The 26,809-nt window shown below is 52.8% G+C and overlaps 2 protein-coding genes across 3 annotated transcripts; one reads left to right on the top strand and one right to left on the bottom strand.

The window, feature by feature from the left end:
* Positions 1-6,852: 6,852 nt before the first annotated feature.
* LOC120712916 (cytochrome b561 and DOMON domain-containing protein At3g25290-like) lies at positions 6,853-9,481 on the top strand. The gene is made up of 3 exons (XM_039998845.1): positions 6,853-7,649; positions 8,638-8,892; positions 8,988-9,481. The coding sequence occupies exons 1-3, from the start codon at positions 7,029-7,031 to the stop codon at positions 9,285-9,287; spliced, it is 1,176 nt and encodes a 391-aa protein (XP_039854779.1). The 5' UTR covers positions 6,853-7,028; the 3' UTR covers positions 9,288-9,481.
* Positions 9,482-12,658: 3,177 nt separating this feature from the next.
* Positions 12,659-25,121, bottom strand: LOC120712915 (type II inositol polyphosphate 5-phosphatase 15-like). 2 transcript variants are annotated; one of them, XM_039998844.1, is made up of 12 exons: positions 24,130-24,206; positions 23,671-23,728; positions 23,220-23,472; positions 22,333-23,137; positions 16,341-16,465; positions 16,139-16,223; positions 15,526-15,679; positions 15,392-15,429; positions 15,034-15,301; positions 14,746-14,869; positions 14,251-14,614; positions 12,659-13,469 (listed from the first exon to the last, which is right to left on the bottom strand). In XM_039998844.1, exons 2-12 carry the CDS (start codon positions 23,720-23,722, stop codon positions 13,095-13,097), a joined length of 2,643 nt encoding a protein of 880 aa, XP_039854778.1. In that variant the 5' UTR covers positions 23,723-23,728; positions 24,130-24,206; the 3' UTR covers positions 12,659-13,094. The 2 variants fall into 2 exon arrangements, with proteins under 2 accessions (XP_039854778.1, XP_039854777.1); XM_039998843.1 differs by lacking the exon at positions 23,671-23,728 and having other exon boundaries at positions 24,130-25,121.
* Between the last annotated feature and the right edge of the window lie 1,688 nt (positions 25,122-26,809).

Genomic DNA, 26,809 nt, shown 5'->3' with positions numbered 1-26,809 from the left:
CACACAATCACTCGACACTCCTGTGAGTCGCTTCACTTTGTGGACCTGCAGTGTCGTCCCTTACAAAACACATATAATCCCGAGGTACCCATCTACTCTCTGCAAATTGCACCGGCCGGATGCATTTACAAACATGCAAACGGGCAAGAGAACAAGCTCTCGTTTTGGCAGCAACTGCGCCTCGCTCCGGGCACCATACATCCTGACCTCGAGAAGGGCTAGCACCCCGTGATCGCTGGTGCCACCACCCCCACGCGCTGCCAAATGTTCAGCTCGGCAGTCAGATCAAAGCACCGATAAAAAAATTCCCAGGCGACGCATGCATTGGATGGGGAGGTGTGGCATCAGGCTGCATTTGGATTTGATTATCGCGTGCAAGCATGGTTAGCAGGTTTGCGCAGGCTAAGGGCGAGAGGAAGAGCCAAGCAAAACGGGGCAGGATTGGGCCTGCAGTTAAACAGGCAAAAAGTTCAGAGGTCCCTGTCCTAGTGTCATTGCGGCACTAGTATGTGGTTTAGTGGTGCGAGGACGTTGTGTGCAAGCAACTCGATGATCGAGGTATAGATTATAGTAGCAATTGGGGAATCATGTGATGATGGTCATCTAATCTGAACGCTTTTGGCCATGGCCGTGCCGGCGGGGCAACGCCTTTAGATTTTAGTCTATCCCTGCTCGGCCTTGACAGGGTGTGTAGCTAGAGCGAGTGACCACATCTCCCAATTGGATGTTAGAACAAGTTCTTAGATACAGTGTGGAGCTTATTAGAGTATGTTCGGATTAGGTAACGGCTATGCATACACGCCTAGTGTTATCTTCATGGTTTTGTCTAGCATGTACCAACTCTAGACGCTAGTGGACCGGAGTGATAAGACCCCTGAACTTTACTGTACAAAAATACAAAAATCATGCTCCTGAAAAGAAAGAGGCAGATGAAAAGCACTGCTGCACGGACGGTGCTTTCAGGTGCAAAGCGGCTCATGAGTTATTTTTCCAGATCGTAGGATTCCCATCTTGTTGGGTGGTTGGGTTTCACGTCAGTTGAAGTTCACACCCCTTTTTTGATTCGCCAGCCCGGTGTGATCCCCAGCTTTTAGGCTCCATCAGCATTCAGCAGACACTGAAAATATTAGAGCATGTATTATAGGTGGCGGGGAACGGGTTGAGAGCCTATGTGGCTGAGGAGAGAGAAAGAGGTGGGCGTCTGCCCACGCGCTCGCTCAAGCCGACGAAAAGAGCTTGCTCTTGCTGCTATTGGCTCAGATTGTAGGACCCGCCACTATCATCACATGCATCTCAGCCGGCAGTCGGTGAAATCATAAAACTTGCTCTTATGGTGTTTGCGGTTTGGTAGGACCGCTCTGAAAGCCTAAAGAGGTACTACGCCTCGTTTTTTGTCCAGGTTTCATGGGGTAATGCCTGAAATTATGTTTGGACTTTCCACGATTTGGTAAGCACATTGCACCACGCGTGCAAACCTTCTGAATTCGTAATCAAGTTGTCTGCTTGAATTGAGTATGGTTTTTGTCCTAATCGACTCATCAGAAGACAAGATCAGAAATGGTAGTCGACCAAGTCCATTAGCCGGCTAGCCATATGCATCGCCACTTTATTTTCAGCCGAACAGAAACAGTGAGCGTGGTTGAAGGGCAGTCCAAAAGCTGAATTCCTGTATACTGTTTCCCGGCACCAACCATGACTATCTTCTTCAGGCACGGACACGAAGTCAACAACTGATATATGCACGGAGCATTAAATTTAGTTGAAAAAAAACTAATTACACAGTCCAACTGATTAGCACGAGATGAATCTTTTAAATCTAATTAGTTCATAATTAAACATTAATTGCTAAATAACAATAAAAGTGCTACCGTCTCAAAATCCAAAAAATTTCGCGAACTAAACAAAGCTGACACTTAACCTCACCCCCTAGATTCCATGGACCGAATTGTGAAGTGCCCTTTTCCAACCTGTCCTGGAACGTACGCTGTGCTTGTGCAGTCCGCCCCGTGCGGAATGTGAAACCGGGACCGGAGAGGCCGGCCCTGCCTACTTGCATGACACGAGCGTATCCACCGTTCAACCGTTTTGCCGTTTCAAGCCTGGCTGGTTTGACGAAGGCCCCGTTTGGGAGGGCTTCACGAGCGGCTTCAGGTGAAGTCCTCCCAAATGTTTGTTTTGGGACCGGCTTCACGTGTGAAGCCGATTTTGAAGCCATCAGCGGCTTACACAGGCAAGGTGAAGCCATGAAATCGTGGCTTCACGCGGTTTACACATCAATCTAACAAGTGAAGCTGTTTTGCCAAATATTTTCTAAAACGACTCCAACTCCACCAGAAAAGCCGCTCCATCTGAAGAGTCGGAGCCGGAGCTGTTTTCGAAAAAGCAGCCCTGCCAAACACACCCGAAGTAGGGGCCGTGCTTCAACGCCACCGACGTACACTCCGATTCGCCCGATCAGCGGCGTCGCCGTCGGCCTTGGGAAAAAAAAAGCAAAATTGGGCCTCCATTTCCATGCTGAGAAATCTGGTCAGGTAGGGGCAGAGCATAAAAGGTGGTGCTACAGTAGACTGCGTACGACACGGGTACCGTGTTAAATTAGCGTGGAAACTGAGAATCGGAAAAGGAAAGCACACGAGGCTTCAAGAGGCGGCGGCGGCGGCGGCTCGCCGGAACCACCGGGCCCGTCGTCAAGAGAACTCTGAAGATTTTTAGTAGGAGTACATACTAGAGCTTGACTGCTCGGCCGCGACGCGACACGGGAAGTGAAGTAGCTTGCTTGTCCGTGGACTGCACGATGCGAACGGGAAGGTTCAGCACAGGAAGATCCAGCATCAGGAACGCTTCCCTGTCCGAAATGGGGCCGGACCATGACCGAGCAGAGCGCCGAGTCCCGAGATCCCGACACGAGCGACGCCCACTGGCGATCTGCGCGTAGGCTGGAGTTTCTGAACGTTGATGCCAGTAGCCAATTCTCGGCAAGAGGTCGTTATTTGGGAAATTGGACTTGTATTGCACGCACGGCAGTGACAGTTTTCAGGTTCGGGCAGTTGGTGTCAACGGCGGTTACGTCGGGCTCTCGCGCCTGCTGATCGCCGTAGTAGTAAGTAGTAACCTGATCGATAAGGCGTTGATAGATCGCACGTGGTTTTTCTCGCCCTCATAAACTTTTATCTGCTTCTTATTTTAATAAAAAGATGCGCAATTTTTCTACGTATTAGAGTATTAGGGAAAAAAAACTTTTGTCTGCTGACAACAAGTGTCCTGAACTTGTGTTGCAGACATCACGAGCACCTCTTCTAGTGCATGTGCCTTACTCCTATAACTAACCGGCGGTAATTGTTAAAAAAAAAACTCTAACCGGTGGCTATTTCTGCGGCTTTCTCAAAGCTGATCCAGCCAGTGCCACACAAAAGTACAGCCGCCATCTCCCCGTGGCCCCCGTGCCATGCCACCCTGCTGCACGCGCGGCGCGGCGTGGCCTCGGTTTCGAGCCTCCGGCCGTGCAAGCCAAGCCCGACCCGAGGCACGTCACGCGGCCGTCACGGTGGCGTCAGGGCCAGGGTGGGGGTGCCCCCGCCGTCGCTGTCCGGCGTAGGACCAGTGGTACAGCGTACACGCACCATCCAAGCCACCAGCCGTCGTCCTGCTCCCGGGTCTCGGTCGCATTGCATTCGCATGGAACCGCGCGGCGTCGCCACGCGCCAGCCCCAAGCCCCGGGTCCCGCCCGCCCCGTCGCTTTCCCCTCCTCCGGGCGAGCCCCCTCTCGCGCCATGGCCGCGGCGCGCCAACGGAGCAGCCGGCCGGCCGTCTCGTCGTCGGCCCGGGGGCGACATGGACGCGCCCGCTGCGGACGAGCTCCTGCTCCAGATCGACGCGGAGCCAACGTCACAGCTTAAAAAAAAGGGGGGGCTTGCGATGTGAACTGGTTGGTTCAGTCCGTGCCCGGCGCTGGTCTGAACGGCCGGGCGCCGTGGCGGCGACGCCCGTGCGGCGGCGGCAGCTACCAACCAGCCGGACAGACGGACGCGACAGGTGCGTGCCGGTTCTGTCGCCGCCCCGCACCCGATCTAGCGGTCTGGCTGCGCGGCTCGATGAGCTCAGCCCGAGACCGACTGGTGCTTCGCCGTGCCGGAGTTGTAATTGTAACCGGTTCAGCCACGATCCGTCGTCTATCTGCTCCTGCCTTTTCACGAAATCTGGTGGCGCACGCCCGGAACCCGCCTCCTCCGTCGTGTCCATGCTCCGTGACGCCACGGGAGCCTGGTGGTGGTAGGCGCAGACGCGCGCGAGCGGTGGACTCTGCCATCCGGTTGGTTTCGCTTCGTCTTCACGGGAGGACGCGCGCTGGTGGCTAGCCTGCCGCCGGTGCGTGGCGAACGCTCGTCTCGATCGCACGCGTCATCTCCGATCCCCTTTCAAGCGACCTCCGGCGTGCGGCGAAGCCGACGGGTCAGTCGCGGTCATTACGCCGGTAACCTACGCGACGGCGACCGGCGGGGGGCGGGCGGGCGGGACGGACGAACAACCGCCGTCGCTCCGAGCCAGAGCAGCAGCCGGTCGGCGCCGGCCAGCCGGCGGCTATTTCGACGCCCCGACGTGCGCTCCGGGCCGTTGAATCGTACGCTGGCGCGTACGGCGCGCTCGCCGTCGCTGGCAGCGCGAACGGGAGACTACCAGAGAGCAGAGACTGGGAACGGTGGAGCCGAGCGGCCGGTCCAAGCCAAGAGCCACCCACGCACCAACCCCCCATGTCGCGAGTCAACTCCTGCAGGTCGGTCGGTCAGTGTCCCGTTGCCCCGGCGGTGCCCCCCGCCCGCGGGTCAGCGGAGACGCGCCGATCGGTGATCCCCCAGCGCGGCGCGTCGGAACGCGCCCGGCCGGCGAGCCCCGTGAGGTCTCGAGAGGACTTCGTCCAGGAACTCGACAGTGGCTGCTGCCAACAGCCGCCGAGGACGCGGCCGCGGCCGCGGCAGCCGCCCGGGAAATGCATGCGGTCGCCGCGGCGGCCGCGGCATGGTAGTAACTGGTGCCTGCGGGTGAGGGAGGCCGCGCACGGGTACGAGTGGACTGGCCGCGCCCAACCGCCAAGCGATCCCAGGCGACCACGAGCTCCGTGGCATGTGCTCAGATTCCGCGGGTGGGGATGAGTCTGCTCGAGCTCGACTGCTCCGGCGGCCACCTTCTCTGGTTGCTCCCCCCCAAGACGGGGCACCGCAGCTTATGCACGCGCTGACCGGCCTGGTCCAGGAAGCATGGCGTTGTTCTGGAAGGATTTTTTTTCTTCCTTTTTCCATTTGGGCTGCATGGCACCGATTCCGGAGTCGTGCGTGGGACAGATCATGAGAGGAGGAGAGATCGGTTGGCCACGGGTCGACATGTGCAATGGCGCAATGCAAGCCAGAGCTGCGGCGTGTCTCGGCGGAATTAAGGTCAGTGGCGCCGCCGGCCGGCCGGTGTCATGCGTGACGTGGACGCCGGGGCGGCGGGGCCTTGGGGGGGGGGGGGGGGGGGGTTTAGCGAGACGGAGGCCGTGTGATTAGTGATTGCGGGAGGGTGACGATGACAGCGACGCCCGCCCTGGGTTTGGAACTTTGGATGCTAGCTGTTGTTGTTGCGGTCTCGTGGTTGCAATGGCAAGGCCACGTTGCTCCTGCGAGCTAGGAGTGCCCGGGGGATTGCTGCGGATGAACGAAAAAGATGTTCGAAACGGAGCGGGCGCTGCAGGTGGCGGCAGGGCGGCACACGCCCCCGTTACATCTGGGGGCTTGGGCTGCCTGGTTGGAAGCTCTGGGCCCCATTTGGTTGGGTAGTACAAAACATTGTAGTTCATTTTGACCAATAATTAGATGTACTAAATAAAAATATTTTACAAAACTAACTCCACAATCCCTGTGCTATTTCGCGAGACGAATCTAATGAGGCTTTTGACCGCACGATTAGAGAATAGTTACTGTAGCCAATTATGGATTAATTACTATTATTAGATTCGTCGCAAAAAAAATACACACATTTGTGAATTTTTTTTACAAATAAGCTTTATTTAGTGGCTCATGCATTGAAGATTCTTTTCCTAACATGTTTTGTGCTATGCATCCAAACGGGCCCCTGATCACATGACAACGGCCTTTCGGGAGTGGAACTGGAAGCACCAGTCCAGTCTAGTCTAGCTAACAACTCACCTCCTTCCGCTCAAAAAAAAAAAAAACCCTCACCTCCTTATCTCCGAACTAGGGGTGTTTTTTCTATAAAAAAGATTATACTTTCCTTTGTGTTTCGTATTTTACAAAACCATTACACCTGTCATATATTTTTATTTAAGTGTTCTCGACCAAGAATCTAAGTCGAATGCGACCTGAGCAACGGTAGCACGTAGCTGTGGCATCCGTGGAGTGACTATTTGAGTAGCAGTTTCAGCAACTAGACCAGCAAGTTCGGTCATCGCAAGTGGGGAAGGAGAAATATCCAACATATCGAATACAATGGTGCATTTCCTGATCCTCTCTCCAAAATTCTACACATTGATGGGATGAATCATCAGTTTAGCATGCTGCATTCACTTCGGATCCTCCAGTAAGTTACTAGTATTACGGATTAAAGAGGAAACCCTTTTTTTTAATCGATTAAAGGGGAAACCTGAAACGCTCAATGCATGCCAACGGCTTGCTGCCTACAACTGTCCTTGCCAGATAACCGCTTTAAAAAAAAAAAGAGGAACGTGTAGTAAAACCTGCCAAAGCGAGTCACCGGCCAGCTGACCGCGTCAACCCTGGCCCAACCGCAGGCCCCCACGTGTCCACCGTCCCCTCCGCTGCGCCTTTATTAACCGCGCCCCTCCCCTCCCCCCTGCCGCCCCACCACCAGTCCACCACCACCCGGCGGCCGCTGCATCCAAGCTCCAAGCCCGCACCCAAAATCCGCAGCCTTTCTGCGTTTCCCCACCAGAGATCCCCCTTCCTTGGAGCCTAGTGCGCGCGCGCGCCCCCTGCACACGCAAGGACACCCCTCCGCAGCCGCGGGGACGCTCGCCATGTCCTTCCCGCGGCTCCTCGTCCTCTTCCTCCTGGCGGCGGCGGTGGCCGCGCCGCCGCGCCGCGCGGCCGCGGCCGCCGCCTGCGCGGCGGAGAGGTTCTCGGGCAACCGCGTCTTCGCGACGTGCGTCGACCTGCCCCACCTGAGCGCGTCCCTGCACTGGACCTACGACACCGCGGCGTCGTCCCTGTCCGTCGCGTTCCTCGCGGCCCCGCCCTCCAGCGGCTGGGTCGCCTGGGGGCTCAACCCCACCGCCGAGAGCATGAGCGGCACGCAGGCGCTCATCGCCGTCCCCAAGGGCGGCGGCGCCTACGAGGTGCAGACGTACGGCATCTCCGGGTACTCGCTGGGCTCCCCTGGGCCACTCTCCTACCCGACGTCCGACCTCGCCGCCGAGCTCGGCGGCGACGGCCGCGTCCGGATTTTCGGCACCCTCAAGCTCCAGAACGGGACCGGGGAGGTGAACCAGGTCTGGCAGGTGGGCCCATTCTCCGGCGGGGCCATCGGTACCCACTCGACGACTAATGCCGAGAACCTGAACTCCAAGGGGAAGCTGAACCTCCTCACCGGGGCCAGCACCGCCGCCAGCGGGGGGAGCAGCGTCCTCAGGAAGAGAAATGTGAGTTACTCAATTTCAGGCCTCAAGGATTTGATTTTGCACTTACCTGTTCGTATTGAATGCCTTGTGCTTGTTTCTTGAATTCTTTTGCGCTTGCACCGGTTCAAATTCACTCGAAAAAACCATAGAACTCTACTATTGGAATCCTGTCAATTTTTTTGTAAAGAAAATCCCCCCCCCCCCCCCCCCCCCCCCACCCAACATAAAGTTCTTCTATTTGGCCTTCTGCTGCAAATGAGTTCATGTCTGTATGTGTAGCGTTACTGCTACGTGGAAGATGATTTCTCCCACTAAACAGAAAGCAAAGGGATTAACCGCAGAAATTAAGTTTTTTGCATGATGATGTAGTGGTAAGAACGTCGGATCTATTAATTTTAATTTCAGGCTTAGAATGTATATGTATGTAGGTGAAAAAAAAACTCTTGGCAATTGTCCTAACTAATTTGCCCTGCTCCGTTGAATCGACTAAATCAACTGTACCTGTCCTGTACGGCGGACGGCATTTGTTGACTCTATGTTCATGGGTGACATACAACTAGCAAGTTCCTCTCTTATTATCCGTACACTTTGAATTTTGATGCATTGGGGCCGCTATTTTCAAGTCCAGTCAGTTTTTATCCTTCCTTGGTGGGACAGTTCAGCTTGGATTAGTCTAACTGTTGGTGACTAGATGCACATGTTCTTAAGCATTCAAAGTAACGAAGACATGTGCTGCTAACATGCGGCAATTCTATACAATCGAGATGACCGTTGACATATTAATTTCACAATAGTATAATTCTAGCTGTAACTGTAGTGCATAGGTTGGTGCCTTGTGAGTTGTGACAACAGAAGTCTTCAATAGGAAAGTAGTGTTTCCATTTCCATAAAAAACATCATTACTGTCATTTAGCACCGAACAACTGTTACCTTCTGAGTTTGCTTTACCATCCAGTACTGCTGGTTTTATTAAAACATTCTCATGTCTCCAATTTTTTTTTTTATGTAGACCCATGGAGTCCTGAATGCTGTGAGCTGGGGCCTTCTGCTGCCTATGGGAGCCATTTTTGCGAGATACCTCAAGACATTCAAATCGGCTGATCCCGCATGGTTTTACCTCCATGTCGCGTGCCAGCTGATTGGATATGGTGTCGGAGTGTCTGGCTGGGCAACTGGGATTCATCTTGGAAACATGTCCAAGGGGATCACCTATTCAGTTCACAGGAACATTGGGATCGCAGTATTTGCTCTTGGTACTCTGCAGGTACATACACCATGTTCTTCTCATGACACTTGTTACCTGCTTAAATTTGAATCCTCTGCTAACAGTTTTTATGTACATTTACTTCTCCCGTTCAGATCTTTGCGCTCTTCTTGAGGCCGAAGAAGGATCACAAGTACCGGTTCTACTGGAACATTTACCATCACTCCATCGGTTACACCATCATCATACTGGGAGTCATCAACATCTTCAAGGGAATGTCCATCCTGAGTGTCGACCAGAAGTGGAAGACGGCCTACATCATTGCCATCTGCATCCTGGGCGCCATTGCCTTGATCCTGGAAGTCGTTACATGGGGCATTGTCTTGAAGCGGAGGAAAGAGGACAGCAAGACCTACAATGGCAATGGGAACGGCCACTTGCCGGTATCTATGTAATGACTCCATAGTCAGGTCCCCTTTGGCCTGTAGTTATCTTCAGCGGTGTGTTGGTGTGCAGATGTAGGCGGTAGCTCCTGTGATCATAGTGTCTAATCTCTTTTTTGTATGATAGATGTGTGTATACTGCACAATTATACTGGAGATGAGTCATGACTCATGAGTGATACTAGTGGCATTGGTCATTGCCTGCTTTTTGTTCTGTTGTGAGTGCTGAGCTGATCATGCACTTGTGTTCTGGGGCAATGCTATTTGCACCTTTTGCAGAAAGGATGACAAGGTGTACCCAGTGGTTGGTGAAGCTGAGAAGAAGAGAGATACACGTATAAACCCCACTAGTGGAAGCATGATTCTTCTAGAAAAGCGAAACAGCTAGAAAACGTCGAGTGTACTGCTTGCTAAAATGTTTTATATTTTTCTGATCTTCAATCGTGGTTAAAAGGTCACGCAAGAGAGAGAGAGAGAGATCACTGTCATTCAGTGTGACGGTTGTTGGTTTTTTACAACGGCATCAAGCATTCATGCTTCTAGAATGCAGAAACTGCAAGTGTCAACCTCCCCGTGCAATCTGCCGATCTTTTGTTGCTCCAGTTTAGATGTTCATGGCTGCCGCGTTTCCCCCCTATCACCTTAGCTTTTACACGAATATTTGGATGCGTGAGTGTGACTCTCCGGGAAGAACAGCAGCGTGTGCGTTCACTCCAGGAACGAGAACTGGAGAAAAGTTTGTGGCTCTCAATCCAGTGCGAGTCGGTCGCCAAACTTTTTCCTTCGTGGAGGAAAAAAGGCGCGGCGATCCACACGAAAAACGCCCGGAAAGCAGCCTGTTTCCGACGAGAAAAATCCACGAAGCGTGCGACCAGCGCAAAGGCGTCGCAGCAGCAGAGGCCATCAGCCCCACGCCTCGTGCAGATTCGCCAGCCGGCCTCGCGCAGAGGACGCGACGCCGACGCAGCAACGCACGCCGCGGCGGCCGGCGGCAGGCGCGCCCTCCGGCCGGGGGCTGCGGCTGTGGGGGACACGCGCTGCTCGCTCGCGTTGGCACTGGCACAAGCGTGTCGCGCCGCCGCAGGCACCACCGGGAAAAAAAAAAGGATTCCGTGTTGCTGGAAGGGGGAAAGATAGCATGGACCACGCCAAGACGAAGCAATCACGTTTCGGCTTCCCGTCGGGTCGGTGTTGTTGTGCGGCCGTACAAGCTAAGATACCTCGCCGGAGTTTGCATGTTCCAGCATAGCATACATCTCGCAGAAATCATCTTTGCAGCTACCAACTGCAACAATGATACTACCCTTTTCCATGTTGATGGCGTGATGATGATACTAGATAGGATTGGGTGGCTCACGCACGGAGGCAGCACTTGGACATCCAATGCCAGAGGCAGAAACGAAAGTGGCCCTGCCAATCTGGAGCTCTGTCCTGAACATTGCGAGCAGTTGCAACGGGTGCAATCAACACTAGTTGTACTTGTGCCTCCACTCCACTTGATAGTTCTGCTTTCGTCATTCGCCAATATTTTTGTGAGCACCTTTCATTAATAAACATGGTGAGGTAGCTCATATATTTTGCAGTTATCTTTTGCAAAAAAAAAGATGATGATATGTTTTGCAGACATTACTCTTTTTTTTCAAATGGAAAAAGCTTCTGCAGATTTAACTGAACTTTTAGGTTAGATATAGACAAGTTCCACAAGCCTCACTTTCCAGATGGTAGGAGCCTCCCTTGACCCTTGTAATCACCTGCCAACTCAAACCTTTTTCAAATTCCAAAAGTTTTCAGCGGTAGTAGATCCACAACCTAAATGACTACGCATTGCAGCCGAGTTCAGTGAGCTTTGGCCAAACCCAACTACTAGTACCTCAAATGAGAAGCAGCTGTACTGACTGGTGTACACCAAATTCTGACCAAACCATCACTGAGCATGGACTGATCAGTCTAAAGATTTGACCTAACCTAACTGCTCACGAGGATCCCTCCTATTCTATTTTAATTGACATCATCTGTCAACTTGTCAAGTTCAAGCTTCAAACGAAAGCTGTTCGGTTGTCAAGACTGCTGAATAATATGGTTATGTAAGTATGACCCATCATTCAATAGGGAGTTGCAAAGTTTTTTTGGCTTGCACTTGGCTCAACTTCTATCTACCTCAAACATACAAAACATTCAAGTGGCACCTTCAGTTGGCGTGTTGGTGGGTAGAAGGATTTGAGAACTAAGTTTTCAGACCAACTCTGAAGCAATTTGCAGGTCAAACGGGGAGGTGAGCTGTATTGCCTGACAAGGTCGGTTGAAGTGACTACCAAGCATCAAATCTCTAAAAGACGAAAGCCGATCCTGCAAAATGGCCAAAATCGAGCGCTCGCTCGGCCACGTCACTACTATTTCTCTTCCGTACGATTTTGATCTGACGGTCCTAACAGGTAATCGCGAAGTTTCTCAATCTCTCGTGACCCGTCGCCCAACCTCCGCTCTAGCGATGCGGCTACTCAATACTCATTCGGCTCCCTACTCAAAATACTCACGGGCTCCAAGTCCAAGAGGGTCGAGACGCATCTACGTCTACCCACCTGCCAGGAACGAGCTGGTGGCCAGGGAGCTCGTGAGCGCGGAGCTCCTCTGCCCGCGTCTGATGCCTCTGCTTCGAGGGAGATGCAGTGACGCAGCGCTGCTTGGCCGTCGCCCAACCGGCGGCACGGCTGCAAAGAAGATGTACGCTGCCGATCTGCGACCACCCCTACTCCACCCGCCCAGCTGCAGACTTCGGATGAGAGTGCCTGCTTGTGGATCGTGGCACCTACACACCATGCGCGTGCTCTGCCTCCACAGCTGTTCCATCTAGCTGACCTCTCCCATCGATGATGCTGGAGGGCATTCGGGAGTGCCGAATATGCAGGAAGTTGAACATTTCGAGCTCCTTGTAGAACATGCGTTACGGTCGGATGACTCTACAAATCTTAGAGACACACAACATATCCATTACAGTATTGTGTGCTTGCTATTTTCCTACCGTAGAAACACCAGCTAAACCAAACGGAGGTTTCTAGTGACTCATGATGAGTGCGATGGAGAGAAGTCTGTGGCTCTGTTATAGGAGCAGCTCAGCAGCTGCAGTTCTCGCTGAGCTGTAACGCAAGTGTGCGTGTGTGCAGTAGCAGCAAAGCATCAGCTCACTCGATGCAACTCGACAGCAACATCAGACAGCTTGGATGCTGCTTTCAGGTTCCCAACAATTCTGAACCGAAAGCCCAGTATCAGTTGAGATTGAGCTGTAACTGGGCTGTGGAATTGAGGGGGGGACGAACATTTCTGGTATAGGTTCTGCACCCAAAAAAAAAAGAAAAAGAAAAGAAATCCCATTGACCAATGACACATGTTCTGAAAAAGTGTAGAAACCACGCTACGGTGATGCAGTAAGTATGTATACAGACTATTGACCAATCAGAGCTCAAATTTCCTTTTTACAATTATACTCACTCTCTAACAACATAATTTGCTATTTCAATTCCACATGTACTACTTCAAAATAAAAACGGAAACCCAAACTTAACTACAGGTAATTGCTATTTGCTAGTAACTATGCATCTCTTCTTTCTTCAAAAAAAAAACTAAGCATATCTTCTTTCTTTTTTTGTCCCTTTTTTTTTGCTACACAAAGAATGGTGAGAGATCAGGAGGGCATATGTACACAACAGGATGACAAGCAGAGCCATTTCTGCCCCAACTTAGGCAAGAAAAATCTGAGCTCCACCGGGCTAAACACTTGGACAGAAGAACTACAGCATCAAAAGAAAGAAACTGGACTCAATTTTACATGTTCCGTTTTGGCACATCGCACAAGTCATGCACCTCTGAGCTGCCAAAATTTGCAAAGTCAGAACGTTGTAAGTGATTCGATTGGTTATTCTTGGAACCTGACACAGCATCACTGGGTGCGTTTGTAACAGGTGGGGTAGCTGAGGGCACTGGACAACAATGCCGGACATTGATCCTGTGTGTGATGGTCTCAGTCGAGGCGCTGCCTGTGACATTAACCAAAAGAACAGCTCCCATATCTCTAGTGGCTTCGCACCACCAGTTTTGCTGTACACCGTCAAAACATTTTTCTTTTGTGAAGAAGTCTTCGTGATGGACTGCAACTTCCATCGTTTCCCCTGGTTCAATGAGACCGACTGACGGTTGAACCTATTTAACATTACAGGGTCAGATAAGAATTTATCATTATTCTAAAAGCCAGAGAAGGTATAATAAGATGGAATAACAGTAGGAAAAAAAGAGAAAAATTCTTTTTAAATATACATTGCTGTATTTGCATAGTGGTTTGGTTCAATGGTATAACTTTGCAAAACAACTATTCAAATAAAATGGTAAAAGCGAACCAAACATGAACATCTCTGTAACTGTTTTGGTACAAGTTGATACAATTTGTATTAGATCAGATTTTGCTTCTCTTAGAATGAGAAAAAACACGAATTGTTCCCAAGAGAGCTTCAGTTAGCAGAATGTGCCACATATAAGAGTAACACATGGTCCTGGTTCTACAAATTTTCTGTTTATAGAATTATAATACATCCCCTATAACTACAAATGGCCTTCAGGACTGAATGACTAATAGGCACAATAATTTCCTACTAGCAAAAGAATGATCAACGATCTGGGTGGAAACAGAACACATTGAATAGAGGTGGTGCACTGTTCTTCTGTAAGAGCTATGGACCTAACTTTCTTTATATATTTTTTCTTAATGAATACAGGCTAAGTCTCACAGGTACCCTGCAGACTAAATGTTGTGTGAATCTAACTTTATAATTTAAAAAGGCCATTCAGCTGAAGCTATGGTATATGATGTCTTGAGTAGCAAGTGCGGTGTGGCACAAGGATGTTTGTAGGACCAATCATTTCTTTAAAAAACAAACATCAACGACTCAATGTAGACACAGAGTAAAAGTAAATGGATCAGTTCTACCTCGAGCCAAAGTGGAAAGCCAAAGGAAGCCCTTGGAGGAAGCTCAGATTTAGTTCCATCGTGCTTTGTGATTGATTGGCCTTCACAAAGGATTTCAAAAGCAGCCTTACTTGTTTCACAATTATTACTTATTCTAAGGATAACATCTTCTTGATTTTCCAATATAATGTTGTTTGTGCTGACGATAGTATCTGGAACAATATGTGACTTCCGAAGCAAAGAGCACACTTTTTCATCATTGGATTCGATTATTTTTCCAAACTCTTGTCTTCTTACCAGCTCATCTACTCTTGCAATATCAACGCTAAATGTACACCGCACTGGCTTATGATCACTATCTGTGACATCCATGCAAGCTTCGTACCTACCAAAGGAGCAAAAACAGTATATCAAGTCTGGCCGAATATACTACAAAAGGATCAAATAAGCCCTGTAATTCTCTCCCTCAAAACAAAAATTAAAAAAATTCAAAGGCTAGATTCTGCATAATCTTACGCTGTAACTGCAGCAACAACAGGACAGTCTAATGAGCATTCAGCTATTGATACAGGACGACTATCTCGATACAGTATCCTATCACACCAAGCAGGTATTCTCTTCTTCTCGCCTGAATCATAACCTACATGGAGTTGGTGGAATAAGTTCAACTCTGAAGTACTCTGTATAAATCAACTGGGACGCACACAAAAAAAAAAGAGAAAAGAAAAGAAAAGAAAAGGACATCCCATGTAAGAAAAATAGATTTTTCTAACTGGCAAGTACTTAAAGAATAAAAGAGAATACCTGAGAGACCCGGTTGGTTTCTTTGGAACTTGTAAGTTGGAGGAAATCTGATAGGACCTTCACGCATTCCTTGGAACACATTTCCCGCCTTCATTTCTGCTCGAAGTTGATCCCTTTCTCTAAGCCAGTCAAAGCTCCTCTGAGAGACCATATCCCTTGCTTCATCATAAGTGATGCCATCAAGTCGGTAGTTGAAATCACCAAGAAAGACAACCATGTCAGCTTCTGCCAGCTCAGGTATATCTTCATCAGCTTGATTTCCGTTTGCCTGCCATTATGACAATATGCACTCATAAATACACATAATTTCCATAAGAAAACCTAGCCAGTTCGGTAACAAAGTTTCAAGATCACATACACTTGCTGCTTTATGCAACTGAACTGATGTCGCAGAAGCTGTAGTAGAACAATAGAGAAAATGTGTTACAAATGCCATGTGTCGTAATGTAATAAACAACAATACTTTCAAGAGGGAATTTGACAACAAAATACCTGTAGAGCCATGAGGTTTGTTAAAAGACATTGTCCGATAAACGTGGTCGAAGTCAGCATTACGACGGCTAACATTTTCTTGATGTGCAGCAAAATGATTACTCACGAAACATATCCTGCGATCATAGACTCTTATTCTTAATCCCACACCACCCTGCAAGAAGTATCACCTGTTATTTATACATTGCCAAATGCAGATGAAATTTGGAGCACAACTTAGTCAGATGTGAATATAATAAGAAACTACTGGTTTCCAATATATTATTAGCTTGACAGGGTTTTTTTTTTCCTGCCAATTGCTGAGGTTCCAACCTTCCATATTAAGTGTTACTAGTTGAATTCTTTCATCCTAACACATGCAGAAAAAAAACTCCATTGTAGAAGTATAAAAGAAGGAGCACATTTTGATTCTTTTAACTGAAAACATATTCCATCACTCAAATAAATGTGTGTGGACACTTGCTGCTTCCCCTTTTCCAGCAGAAACATTTGTTATTTGATATTACACAGAACGAAGAGCCTAGGGGCTGGTGAATGCTACTACATACATGAAAAAAAATGGTAACTGTTACCTTCAAGACAAAAAAGTGAAGATGCCTCAACAATCACTTACCTTGTTGCCAATAGCTCGTCCAAAGCCACATGGCACTGCAGCAGCATCAACATCACCAACATGTGGCTTAAGGTCATTCCTTGCCCTTCAGATAGTCATAATGTAAAATTTGTAAAGATCATATGAGACAAGTCCGAAAGTACAAATGTCTAATAATCATGTGATCAAATTATTAAGAAATGATTTCATAAATAGTAAGTACCATGCAGCAATAAGTAATCCTGCCAGCTGCCTCGAACCAACTCGGTGGAAGGATATCCCCTCATCAAGTGTCTTGCCAATATTGTCTATCCACCACTGTCCATTGGCACTGCCCTCAAGCCCTACCTAAGGCCATAAACAAGATATTTTGAATCTAATATTTACCTTAGATAATTTATACCAAAAGAGCAGTAAACAGTACTACAGTAAAAGGTGGTAACTGATAATGTTCACACATCTGAATTGGACTGAAAGCAGCAGGAAAAACATAAAACATATAGTAAAATGATAATGCATAGGGAAATTGTACACCTAGTCATTTTTCCTTTCAGTTCTCGGAGGTAGAATCACACATCAACAATCCAAGTGCATAGTAAAAGAGAAGTCAATGAACTAGAGTTTAGTGATGAAACCCAACATTCCTTCCTATTGACAACATCAAGAAGAGTGCAAAAAAAAAGGTATTATTGAATTGTGGTACAAACAAATACAGATAAATCATTGGATGCTGAGTATTGGAGAGAATAATTGTCTTGTATTACTTCAAACCCTAGATGGGTGGGTATATATAGACCTATACATGGGCCTCCTAATGAGCCACTATACATGGGCTCAATATACTCCAACACCCCCCCGCAGTCTGAACTACCGGCGCAGCGGTGTTCAAGTCTGGACAACAAGAAAGCCAACACCCTCCCGCAGTCTGAACTACCGGCGCAGCGGTGTTCAAGACTAGACAAGAAGAGAGTACAAATAGAGTACAAAGGACAAATACCCCCCGCAGCCACAACTAGCCACCGGCTACGTTGAGGATGGAGCGAAACTCCGAGAAGATCGAGGAGGGCAGTCCTTTGGTGAAGATGTTAGCAAACTGGGAGGTAGTCGGTACATGGAGTACCCGAACATCGCCGATGGCGACTCTGTCGCGCACGAAGTGTAGGTCGATCTCCACATGCTTCGTCCGCTGATGCTGGACGGGGTTGGTGGAGAGATACACGCCTCCGCCACGCCGTTAGCGACAGCCCGGTACTCCGCCTCGGCACTGGAGCGGGAGACAACCGGCTGCCGCTTGGACGACCAGGAGACCAGGTTGCCGCCCAGGAAGATGGCGTAGCCGGAAGTGGAGCGACGAGTGTCCGGGCAGCCAGCCCAGTCAGCGTCGGTGTAGACCACCAGCTCAGCAGAGGACGAGCGGTGAAGTACCAGGCCGAGGTCCACAGTGCCACGGACGTACCGGAGGAGATGCTTCAGCGCAGCAAGGTGTGACTCCCGAGGATCATGTATATGGAGACAGACCTGCTGAACAGCGTAGGTGAGGACCGGTCTAGTGAAGGTGAGGTACTGCAAAGCGCCGGCCAGACTCCGGTAGGCAGTAGGATCAGCCACCGGATCACCTAGATCAGCAGACAGCTTCGCCTGAGTGTCGACAGGAGTGGAGCAGGGCTTGCAATCAGTCATCCCAGCCCGCTCCAGGATATCGAGGGCGTACTGCCGCTGGTAAAGGAGAAGACCAGACGGGTGAGGCTCAACAGTGACGCCCAAGAAGTGGTGGAGCTGACCAAAATCCTTCATAGCGAACTCTTACTGTAGAGAGGAGATGCCACTCTGAAGTAACTGCTGACTGGAGGTTGTGAGCACAATGTCGTCGACATATAGCAGCAGATAGGCAGTCTCATCCCCACGGCGGTAGACAAAGAGAGACGTGTCAGACTTGGCCTCGGTGAACCCCAATGTCAGCAAGAACGTGGCGAACCGAGAGTACCAAGCCTGAGGAGCCTGCTTCAGTCCATAGAGAGACTTGTTGAGCCAGCAGACCATATCCGGACGACTCGAGTCCACAAATCCCGCTGGCTGAGAGCAGTATACAGTCTCTGACAAGGTGCCGTGAAGAAACGCATTTTTCACGTCCAGCTGGTGCACAGGCCAAGTGCGCGAGATCGCAAGCGAGAGGACCGTGCGCACCGTAGCGGGCTTCACGACCGGGCTGAAGGTCTCATCATAGTCCACACCAGGCCGCTGAGTGAACCCCCGGAGAACCCAGCGAGCCTTGTAGCGCTCCAGTGTGCCATCAGCTCGACGCTTATGCGTCCAGATCCACTTGCCAGTCACCACATTGCAACCAGACGGACGCGGCACGAGGTCCCACGTCTAGTTGGCAAGAAGAGCCGCGTACTCCTCTTCCATCGCGCGACGCCAGTGAGGATCCGCCAAGGCGTCGCGGACAGAGGAGGGTACTGGAGAGACCCACGGCTCTCCCTCGGTGGCAGAGAGAGTCGCGGCCTGGGACGCCATCCGCCGAGTCACCATGGGATGGATATGCCGAGGATCCCGATGGATGACCGGCGGGTGGTACACCTCCGGCTCGGCTCGAGAGGGAACCGGAGGAGGCGGCGGTGGCATCGCAGGAGCCTCCGGAGTAGGAGGCGGCGCCAGTGTCGGCGCCGAACGACGCCGGTACACCAGCACCGGCTCAGCGTACCGCTGCGGCGCCGGGCTCGTCGTCGAGCGACGCCGGTACACCTGCACCAGCTGAGCGTACCGCTCAGGTGCAGGTGAAGGCACCGGGGCTGCGCGTGGCGCAGCGGGAGACACCGGGTCCGCGCGCGGCACGACCGGAGGTCCGAGGGCCGCGTGTGGCGCGACCGCGGACACCGGGGCCGCACTCGGCGCAGCAGGGATCACCGGAAACGGTGCCGGCGTCCCGGGAAAACCTGCAGGAAAAGGACAGACAGGTAACGGTGGCTGAACCACCGGGTCAGTCGGAAACAGAGACGCCAGCTCGTTGTCAGGAGAAGGTGTAGAGGAGGTAGAGTAGGGGAAATCCGACTCGTCAAAGACGACGTGTCGGGAGATCAGAACGCGGCGAGAGATGAGGTCAAAGCATCGGTACCCCTTGTCGGTGTGGAGACTCTCAGTCCAGAAGCGCGGGGGCCGAGAAGCCTGGATCAGAAGGGTGCGCACAACGTCATTCGTCGTGCGAATCATCCGCTCAGCCTTGCCGTTCTGAGGAGGTATACGGACAAGACATACGTAGCTGAACACCCCGAGACAGGAAGAAGGAACGGGAGGTGGAGTTATCGAACTCCCGCCCGTTGTCACATTGGACGGCCTTAACGGTGAGGCCGAACTGAGTGGACACCCAGGCAAAGAAGTGGAGGAGGGTGGTGAAGGTCTCAGACTTGACGCGCAAAGGAAACGTGCAAGAGTAGTGCGAGAAGTCGTCGACCACCACCAGATAGTACTTATAACCAGAAAGGCTAAGTACAGGAGAGGTCCACAGGTCACAGTGAACAAGGTCAAAGGCATGCGTCGCATGCGAAGAAGATGATGAAAAAGGGAGCCGAACATGACGACCGAGCTGTCACGCATGGCAGAGGGGCTCAGCAGGAGCCATAGTACCAGGAACATCGGTACTACGACTGAGCTTTGCCAGAACGTCGCGGCCAGGGTGACCAAGACGGCGGTGCCAGGTGGTGGGAGACGGCGTCGTGGCAAAAGCGGCAGACCAAGACGGCCAGGGCGAAGAAGAAGACGAGAGTGGTGCAGCGGAAGAAGGAAGGCGAAGGGTGTAAAGGGGCCCCGTGCTGTCACACCGGAGTAGCGGACGCCGGGAGGCCGAATCCTTTACAGTGAGGCCAGAAGAATCAAACTCGATGGAACAAGAATTGTCAGCTATAAACTGACGAATGGAAAGAAGGTTATGAACCATCTGATGAGCAATAAGAACATTGGTAAGACGAAAAGAGCCAGGAGCAGAACCCACGGCGGTGACAGAAAGGTAAGACCCGTCACCAACCATGATGGAAGAAGGACAAGAGGGGTGTGGGGGTCGGACAGAAGAGAGGATACCGGCATGTGGGGTGGGGTGGAAGGAGGCACCCGAGTCGGCGATCCACTCGGTGCTGACCTGCGGCGCTCGCCCCATGGCGCTGAAGGACTGCACAAACAGGGGAGCAGCAGCGGCGAGCATGGCCGCCGGCTGCGGCTGACCCTGAAACGGCCACATCGGGCCAGGAGCAGGAGTGGGAGCCGGAGTCGGGGTCAGAGTGCCCCGACGGCCTCCACCAGTACCACCAGAGGTAGCACCGCCAGCACCACCACCATGTCCGCTCCGACGACGACGCTCGCGGCCTCCCCCACTCCCGGTCTGGCCAGTGATAGGAGCACCAAGGAGGGGGTCGGTCCGGGATCTAGATCCAGAGGGCGGAGTCTGGTGGGTCTTGGTGGCGAGGAGGGCCGCGGCGAGAGCAGCTTCGGCCGTAGCAGCGCCGGCGGCGATCGGCTGCTCGCTGAAGGCGGCGGCGGCGAATGGCGCGTCCGCGGGGGGCATCCCGAACGCAGGCCATGCAGCGGCGAGGGAGGCAGCGGCTCGCGCGGGGTCCCTGGGCGCGACGGCGTGCGCGATGGCAGCCGGCGCGGATGCTCGGCGGCCAGGGCGGCCGCGAGGCGGGCGGCGCCGGCGGCTGGCACGCCCGCGCCCGCAGCCTCCGCGCCGTAGGCGGCGGCGGCGCTGCGTGCGCCCACGGCCGCGGCGCCCGCACCCAGGGCGGCGGCGGTGGCTGCAGCCGAGTTGGCGGCGTGTGCGGCGGCACCCGCGGCGCGCCCGGCGCCCGCGGCGGCTACGGCGTGCGCGGCGGTAGCACCCGGAGCGGCGCCGTGGAAAGCCAATCCGGCCAGAAGGGCGGCGGACGGGGCCTGAGGCGCGGGCGCGGGCACGGGCAGAGGCGCCGTGGGCGCGCTCCTGGACGCGCTGGACACCCGGTCCGACGGCGGCGTGGCGACAGGAGCTGGCGGCGTCGGCACAGCAGTGGCTCGCGCAGCCATGAAGGTGGCAGGGGAGGCGGGACCCGCGCCGAGAGGAAGGACGCCCGTGGCTGGAGCCAGCGGGCGCGGGGCTCCCAGAGCAGAGGCTGCCGGGATCCACGCAGAGGCAGGGACGGCAGCGGCCAGCGCGAGGGCCTGCGGAGGTCGAGCAACACCGGCGCCCAGACTACCCAGAGTAGGGGAGGCGGCGGCCGCTGCACCCGCAAGCAGAGGGGAAGGAGGAGAGGGGAGGGCCGCGGGATCCGCGCGGCGGCCCATCCCAGGCCGCGGATCCGCACCATGGACCCGGGCGGCGGCGCGCGGGCCCTCCACCGGCGGCAGCGCGTCGCAGGCCGCGGGATCCGGGCCCGCGCGCGGGCCAGCCGCGTCGGCGGCGTAAGGGGTGGCGGCGCCCATGTAGGAGGTCACGGCGGCCGGCGCGGGCGCGGCTGCCGCGGTGGAGGCCCGGGCGACGGCGGCGTGGCGCGGCCAAGCAGAGGAGGCGGCGGCGTCCACGGCTTGGATCCAGGCACCCGCGCCTGCAGGAACAGAGGAGTGGACCGGCGCCGGCTTACTGGAAAGGGAAGGGAGGGAGGAGAGGGGAGGGAAGGAGGAGAGAGGCAGCGGCAGCACCAGTGGCCGGCCGGCCATGGCGCCGGCGGCGGCGGCGGCGGCTGGTGGTGCCAGCGGCTAGAGGAAGGGAGGGAGAGGTAGGCTAGATACCATATTGGAGGGAATAATTGTCTTGTATTACTCCAAACCCTAGATGGGTGGGTATATATAGACCTATACATGGGCCTCCTAATGGGCCACTATACATAGGCTCAATATACTCCAACACTGAGGACCATGGACAAGAAAATAGACAAGTAAACAATACCCCGTCCATTTTGTAAAATGGCGCAAACAAAATAAATAGTTTAGTTAATTAATGGTATTAGATGGAAACATTCACCAAATAGTACCTCTATTTTTAAAGAGGCTATATATTTTGGAATAAGGCAAGAGGAAGTATCCTATCTTAATATATCAAACAGATGGAATGCAGAAATTTAAAATTCTTAAAAGCAGAACTTTTTTTTCAGTTTTTTCTTGTAACCATTGCGTATATGAATAATATATTCCTGCTTGATTGAACTAAAATGCATAGCAAGAAATGAGATAACCAAGGTGAGGTAAAGTAATCTTACACTTTCTTTGGCTGCAGCCATGGCAAGAACTCCAGCACCCATCTCGACCTCTTGCAAGCCAACAACCACTAACCCAACATCAGACAAAGCACTACCCAACCATGACCGAAGTGATTCAAAAGAAGCTTTCTCCTGCGCCACATTCCAAGTTCCAACCAGTATTTTAATGTTCTCTATCATTGTATATGACAGCTCCCTGTTAGCCAATTCAGTCCGTAGAATATCGTCAAGAGGGCTTGGGGAAGTTAGAGGCCATCCTCGAATACCACCATGATGTGCCAGAGTAAAGATGTAAGAACCACCAATTGCCATATTTATGACTGGGCAGCTATGTCCAGTCCATCCTGCCAGAAGGTTACCTTCAACATCCATGACTTGAATAGTGCCACTGGCATAACCCACCCACACCCTTTCTCCAAGTGTCCTTATGCATTGAACAGAAGAACTATGATAATGGATGTCTTGCAGTTTATTCCCGTTTCCATCCCACACAATAATAGATCCATTTGTGCAACCTGACCAAATTGTCCCATCCATTGCTTGAGCCACAGCTTCTATTCGCCGGTTATCTTCCACAAATGTCCCTTTTGTTGCAACTCTGCGTACAGCATCGGCCGCCCCCATCAGGGCATTCCTAGATTTCTGGAAAAATGTGAAAGAACCTTGTGGTTTCTCCTTCTTTGTGGGTTTTACTTTGATCTCTTCCTCTATGAATTGTTCTGGCATCACTGGAGCTTCTAGCCGAGCTAGGTCGACTTGGCCATCGATGCCAAATACTTTTAAAAGCTCCCTAGTCCTAGCATCCCTGTAAAAATAATATGAAAGTAAGTATTGGCCAATGAACTTGAGACAACTGTTGAAATATAGCTATATCTATCAGAGCATACCAAAGAGCAAATGTCATGCTTGTTATACTCCAAATTTTCGCTCGGCAATGATCCGCAAGCATGTGTTTCACATCAGCAGCAGGCAACGAGCACATGTTACCGACTGTAGCGTTGTTCCTAAGGTCGATATAAGCTTTTTCAACCAGCAAGGAAGCCATATCTTTTCCTTCTAATGTCAGAGAGAGGGACTTAGCAATAGCGTCCCAAGGCCATGCCTTCATGATACCCCCTTCAGATCCTGACCATATTTCACCTGTTTCCAAGAGATTGGTGAAGCAATTAATTTGGATAACTTTCAGCTCCGATACAGATCATGGAACACATCATTGGAAATCTTAGCAACAAAAGGACTTATTCGGATTATGCAAATTAGTTGTCGACGAATGAGAGTTTGAGATTTCACAGGCTAATTCATTTCAGTGTGATAATACACCACAAAGGCTACTTCTACCTGCCAAAACTGCTCCAGCTAGTAAGGTGCCAAACGCATCAAATCCATGCATATTCACCTACAAAAGACAAGGGAATGACACCATTCGAGAATAACTTGTAGCGCTAGTATTCTATATGTAGATGTCCCCACCTCATACAAAGCTACAAAGCTTGGCCATAAAGTAGTAAAGTACTCGGCACAAGACAACAATTGTACTGTATACCTAAGGTTTAACGGTGGCAACATGGCCGTCTAATTTGTGGTTCGAAATTCTCATTTAGCATCGAGTCAATAACTATTGACTGTCCCCAAACGTCTTCGCTAAGCTACCACCATTCAGTCACGTGAAACCAGCTAAACCTAAACATTTCCAATTACCGGCACACCTTTTGGCACCAAAAAGGTGGGATCGCCTAATTGCTAGAAGCAATCAATACGAGGCGGAATCAAACGAGATGATCAAGCAAAGCTTCTCACCGTACGACGTGACGACGATGGCGAGCACGGGCAAGCGGCTGAAGGCCTGCCACGCGAGGGCCTCCTTGAACAAAGGCGCATCGCCGCCGACTCCAGCGGCCGTGGCGAGGTCCATGCGCCACGCCCTGATCCTGCCGTCCCTGTGCCCCGTCCACACGAGCCGGTTGGCACCGTCCACCGCGGCGCAGAGCGCGGGCGGCGCCGGCACGGACTCCCTGAACGGCGCGCTCCCCTCGTCCCCGCGGCGCCGCGCGGCGTCGCCGGGCCAGCCGTCGAACACCTCGTCGAGGCCCCACACCCGGACCCCGCACTCGGCGCCCGCCCACAGCTGGCGCCGCCGCGGGTCGCACGCGAGCGTCCGCAGGAACGCGCCCACCTGCGTCTCCCGCAGCGGGTGGGGCCGCACCTCGAGCGGCGGCGGGCGGCCCGGGTGCACCGCGGCGCGGAGCGGCACGCGGAAGATGCCCTCGCCCCCGCCCGCGCCGACGAACTCCGGCAGCGCCGCCCCGCCGACGCCCGCGCCGCCGCCGTAGTCGGACAAGGCCGGCTCCAGCCCGCCGCCGACCCAGGTCGCCGGGGCGTGCGCCGGCTCGCCGTGGCGCTGGGGGAACGTCGCGCAGCGCGCGGGGTCGTGACGCTGCGCCGGGGCCGGGGAGGCGGCGGGCCCGTCGCCGAAGCTGTGCACGCGCGGCGCGACGCGGAGGGCGCACGCGGGCGCGGACTCCGTGGCGCGCGGGAGCGACTGGCCGTACGAGCCGGCGCCCTTCCGCTGCGCCCCCGCCGCGGCCGCGTCGTCGTCCGGTTCCATGCCGGGCGGGGCGGAGACTGGGGCTCGAATTCGGGTTTGGGAGCGAGGCGGGGACGGCGAAGGGGGCAGGAGCGGGAGGCGAGCGCCGGAGAGGGAGGAGGTGGGGCGTCGCCGGGTCGGAACGGAGGCCACCCGTTGCGGGAGCGGAGGGGGCAGGGGCGGGGCCGTGCAGCGTGCAGGGGAGGGCACTGTGAGGGCGTGGACTGGACGCGCGGGTTTATATGGGTGGATGCCTCGTGGACCGGGACCACGGCCAATGGGCAGTGGGCACGGCAGGGTCCCCGCCCGGCTGGGGCGCGGCGGTGGCATGGCAGAGGTTTTGAGCACGCAATTCATATGCTCTGTCCTTCGCCGTAACGACGGAATGGAAGGTGCGGGAGTGCAGGAGTGCGGCCGGCAACACACGTGTTTGAATAATTATGTTGCGATCAAAAATTGTATGGAAACAAAATAGCATATTACTGAAATTTCTCATTATTTGAAAAAATTACAAACGTTTATCTTCCATAGATTAAGCTATTTTCCCCCTTAAAATCACAAGCTTTGAAAACTGTTTCTCATGGTTACTATTGTACACTATGCTTTTTTATCCGGGATGGAGCACGAGAGACATTTCAATCGCTCCCTCCTTACTTCAAATTCAATCTCACTTTTTCTGATACACCAGTTGTACTGTTTAATTTTTTTTAAAAAAATGAGAAATTACTATTGTTGAAAATAAGATTTTATTTAATACCAAATCCACACAACAGAAGTCTCTACACACTTGGGTTGCTAAAACCCTATAGATTCTACCAATATTTTCATCATCACTTGCATTGCGCAACTTTATTTCCAGGATAACGATAAGTCGGTAATCCCATCACACCAAGATAGCCTAGTGACATAGGCTCGACAAAAGAATCCCAATACGCATTTGTTATCTACTACTAAAAACCCTAGTCTCTCCAAATCTCCCCAAACCTAACCGCGCCGAGCTCTTTGTTCCCAATCCTTTTCCAAGCACCTGATGCTGGCTACTAGCTCCAAGCACCTGACAATGGCTTTGCCATCTCCCCGGTCCGTCGTCCACGTCGCTTCTAACAGGCTCTAGACCAGGTCCACCGAGATTCCGCAGCAGCGAGCCCGGCGCCCCCACTTGCGTGATTTCCACATCGGCGGCGGCCCGGCGCCGGCGATCGATCTCACCTTTCCGCCTCCCGGCCGGCCTCTCGCTTTCGGTAATCCGGTTGCCATTCGGGTAAACGAACCTGATCCTGACAGTTGGCTTTGGCCGATTCACCCCCTCCGTGGTCGGTCTTCTCCTGGCGCTCTGAATTTATCTGGGAGCCGGGCTGCTGTCAGGTCAGCCTCGCCGGGAAAAAATGGAAACTGTGCAGGTGCCGACCGACCACCATTAAGGCGGACGCAGCCACGAGCCCAGGACCCCTTCTCGTCTCCCTTTCAAGTGACGGATCCCCCCCCCCCCCCGGCATCGGTTGTTGCCGCCTCCCTCCACGACCGACTCCGATGTGACCGGGCGGCGGCGGATCCTCCTCGCGCTGCGCACCGGCCGGCGGCTTTGGGGGCGCCGATGGCCGCTCGAAGTCTCCACTCGTGGCTGTCAGCCATCGGTGAGTGGTGGTAAAAAGTCTTTGGGAATATCGTGGGGCTGCGGACCTCGGGGGCCGGGGCGCTTTTGATCTTTTTTCCGATCTGGCCGTGACGTTGCCTTGGCATAAGGATGATGCTGCAAGCGCAGATGGCCGAGTGAGGGGCCCTGCTGATAATTGGGAGATGATTTGTGCGCACAGTCCTGTCTTCAGATCAATCATGGAGGAAATGCTGTTATCTTACAGAATTATTGCCGCCTCTCTTCAATTTTTTGATGCT

The sequence above is a fragment of the Panicum virgatum genome, chromosome 6K (genome assembly GCF_016808335.1).
Source record: "Panicum virgatum strain AP13 chromosome 6K, P.virgatum_v5, whole genome shotgun sequence".
NCBI classification, from domain to species: domain Eukaryota; kingdom Viridiplantae; phylum Streptophyta; class Magnoliopsida; order Poales; family Poaceae; genus Panicum; species Panicum virgatum.
This window is presented reverse-complemented; position numbering and strand designations above follow the sequence as displayed.

Coding starts and splice junctions, on each gene's coding strand:
- LOC120712915 (XM_039998843.1), bottom strand. CDS start 24,937: ATGGAACCGGACGACGACGCGGCCGCGGCGGGGGCGCAGCGGAAGGGC. Junction 16,466..22,332: donor TGGCTGCAGCCAAAGAAAGT/GTAAGATTACTT, acceptor TTATGGCCTTAG/GTAGGGCTTGAGGGCAGTGC. Junction 14,615..14,745: donor GTTGTTGCTGCAGTTACAGC/GTAAGATTATGC, acceptor CTCCTTTGGTAG/GTACGAAGCTTGCATGGATG.
- LOC120712916 (XM_039998845.1), top strand. CDS start 7,029: ATGTCCTTCCCGCGGCTCCTCGTCCTCTTCCTCCTGGCGGCGGCGGTG. Junction 7,650..8,637: donor GCGTCCTCAGGAAGAGAAAT/GTGAGTTACTCA, acceptor TTTTTTATGTAG/ACCCATGGAGTCCTGAATGC. Junction 8,893..8,987: donor TTGCTCTTGGTACTCTGCAG/GTACATACACCA, acceptor TCTCCCGTTCAG/ATCTTTGCGCTCTTCTTGAG.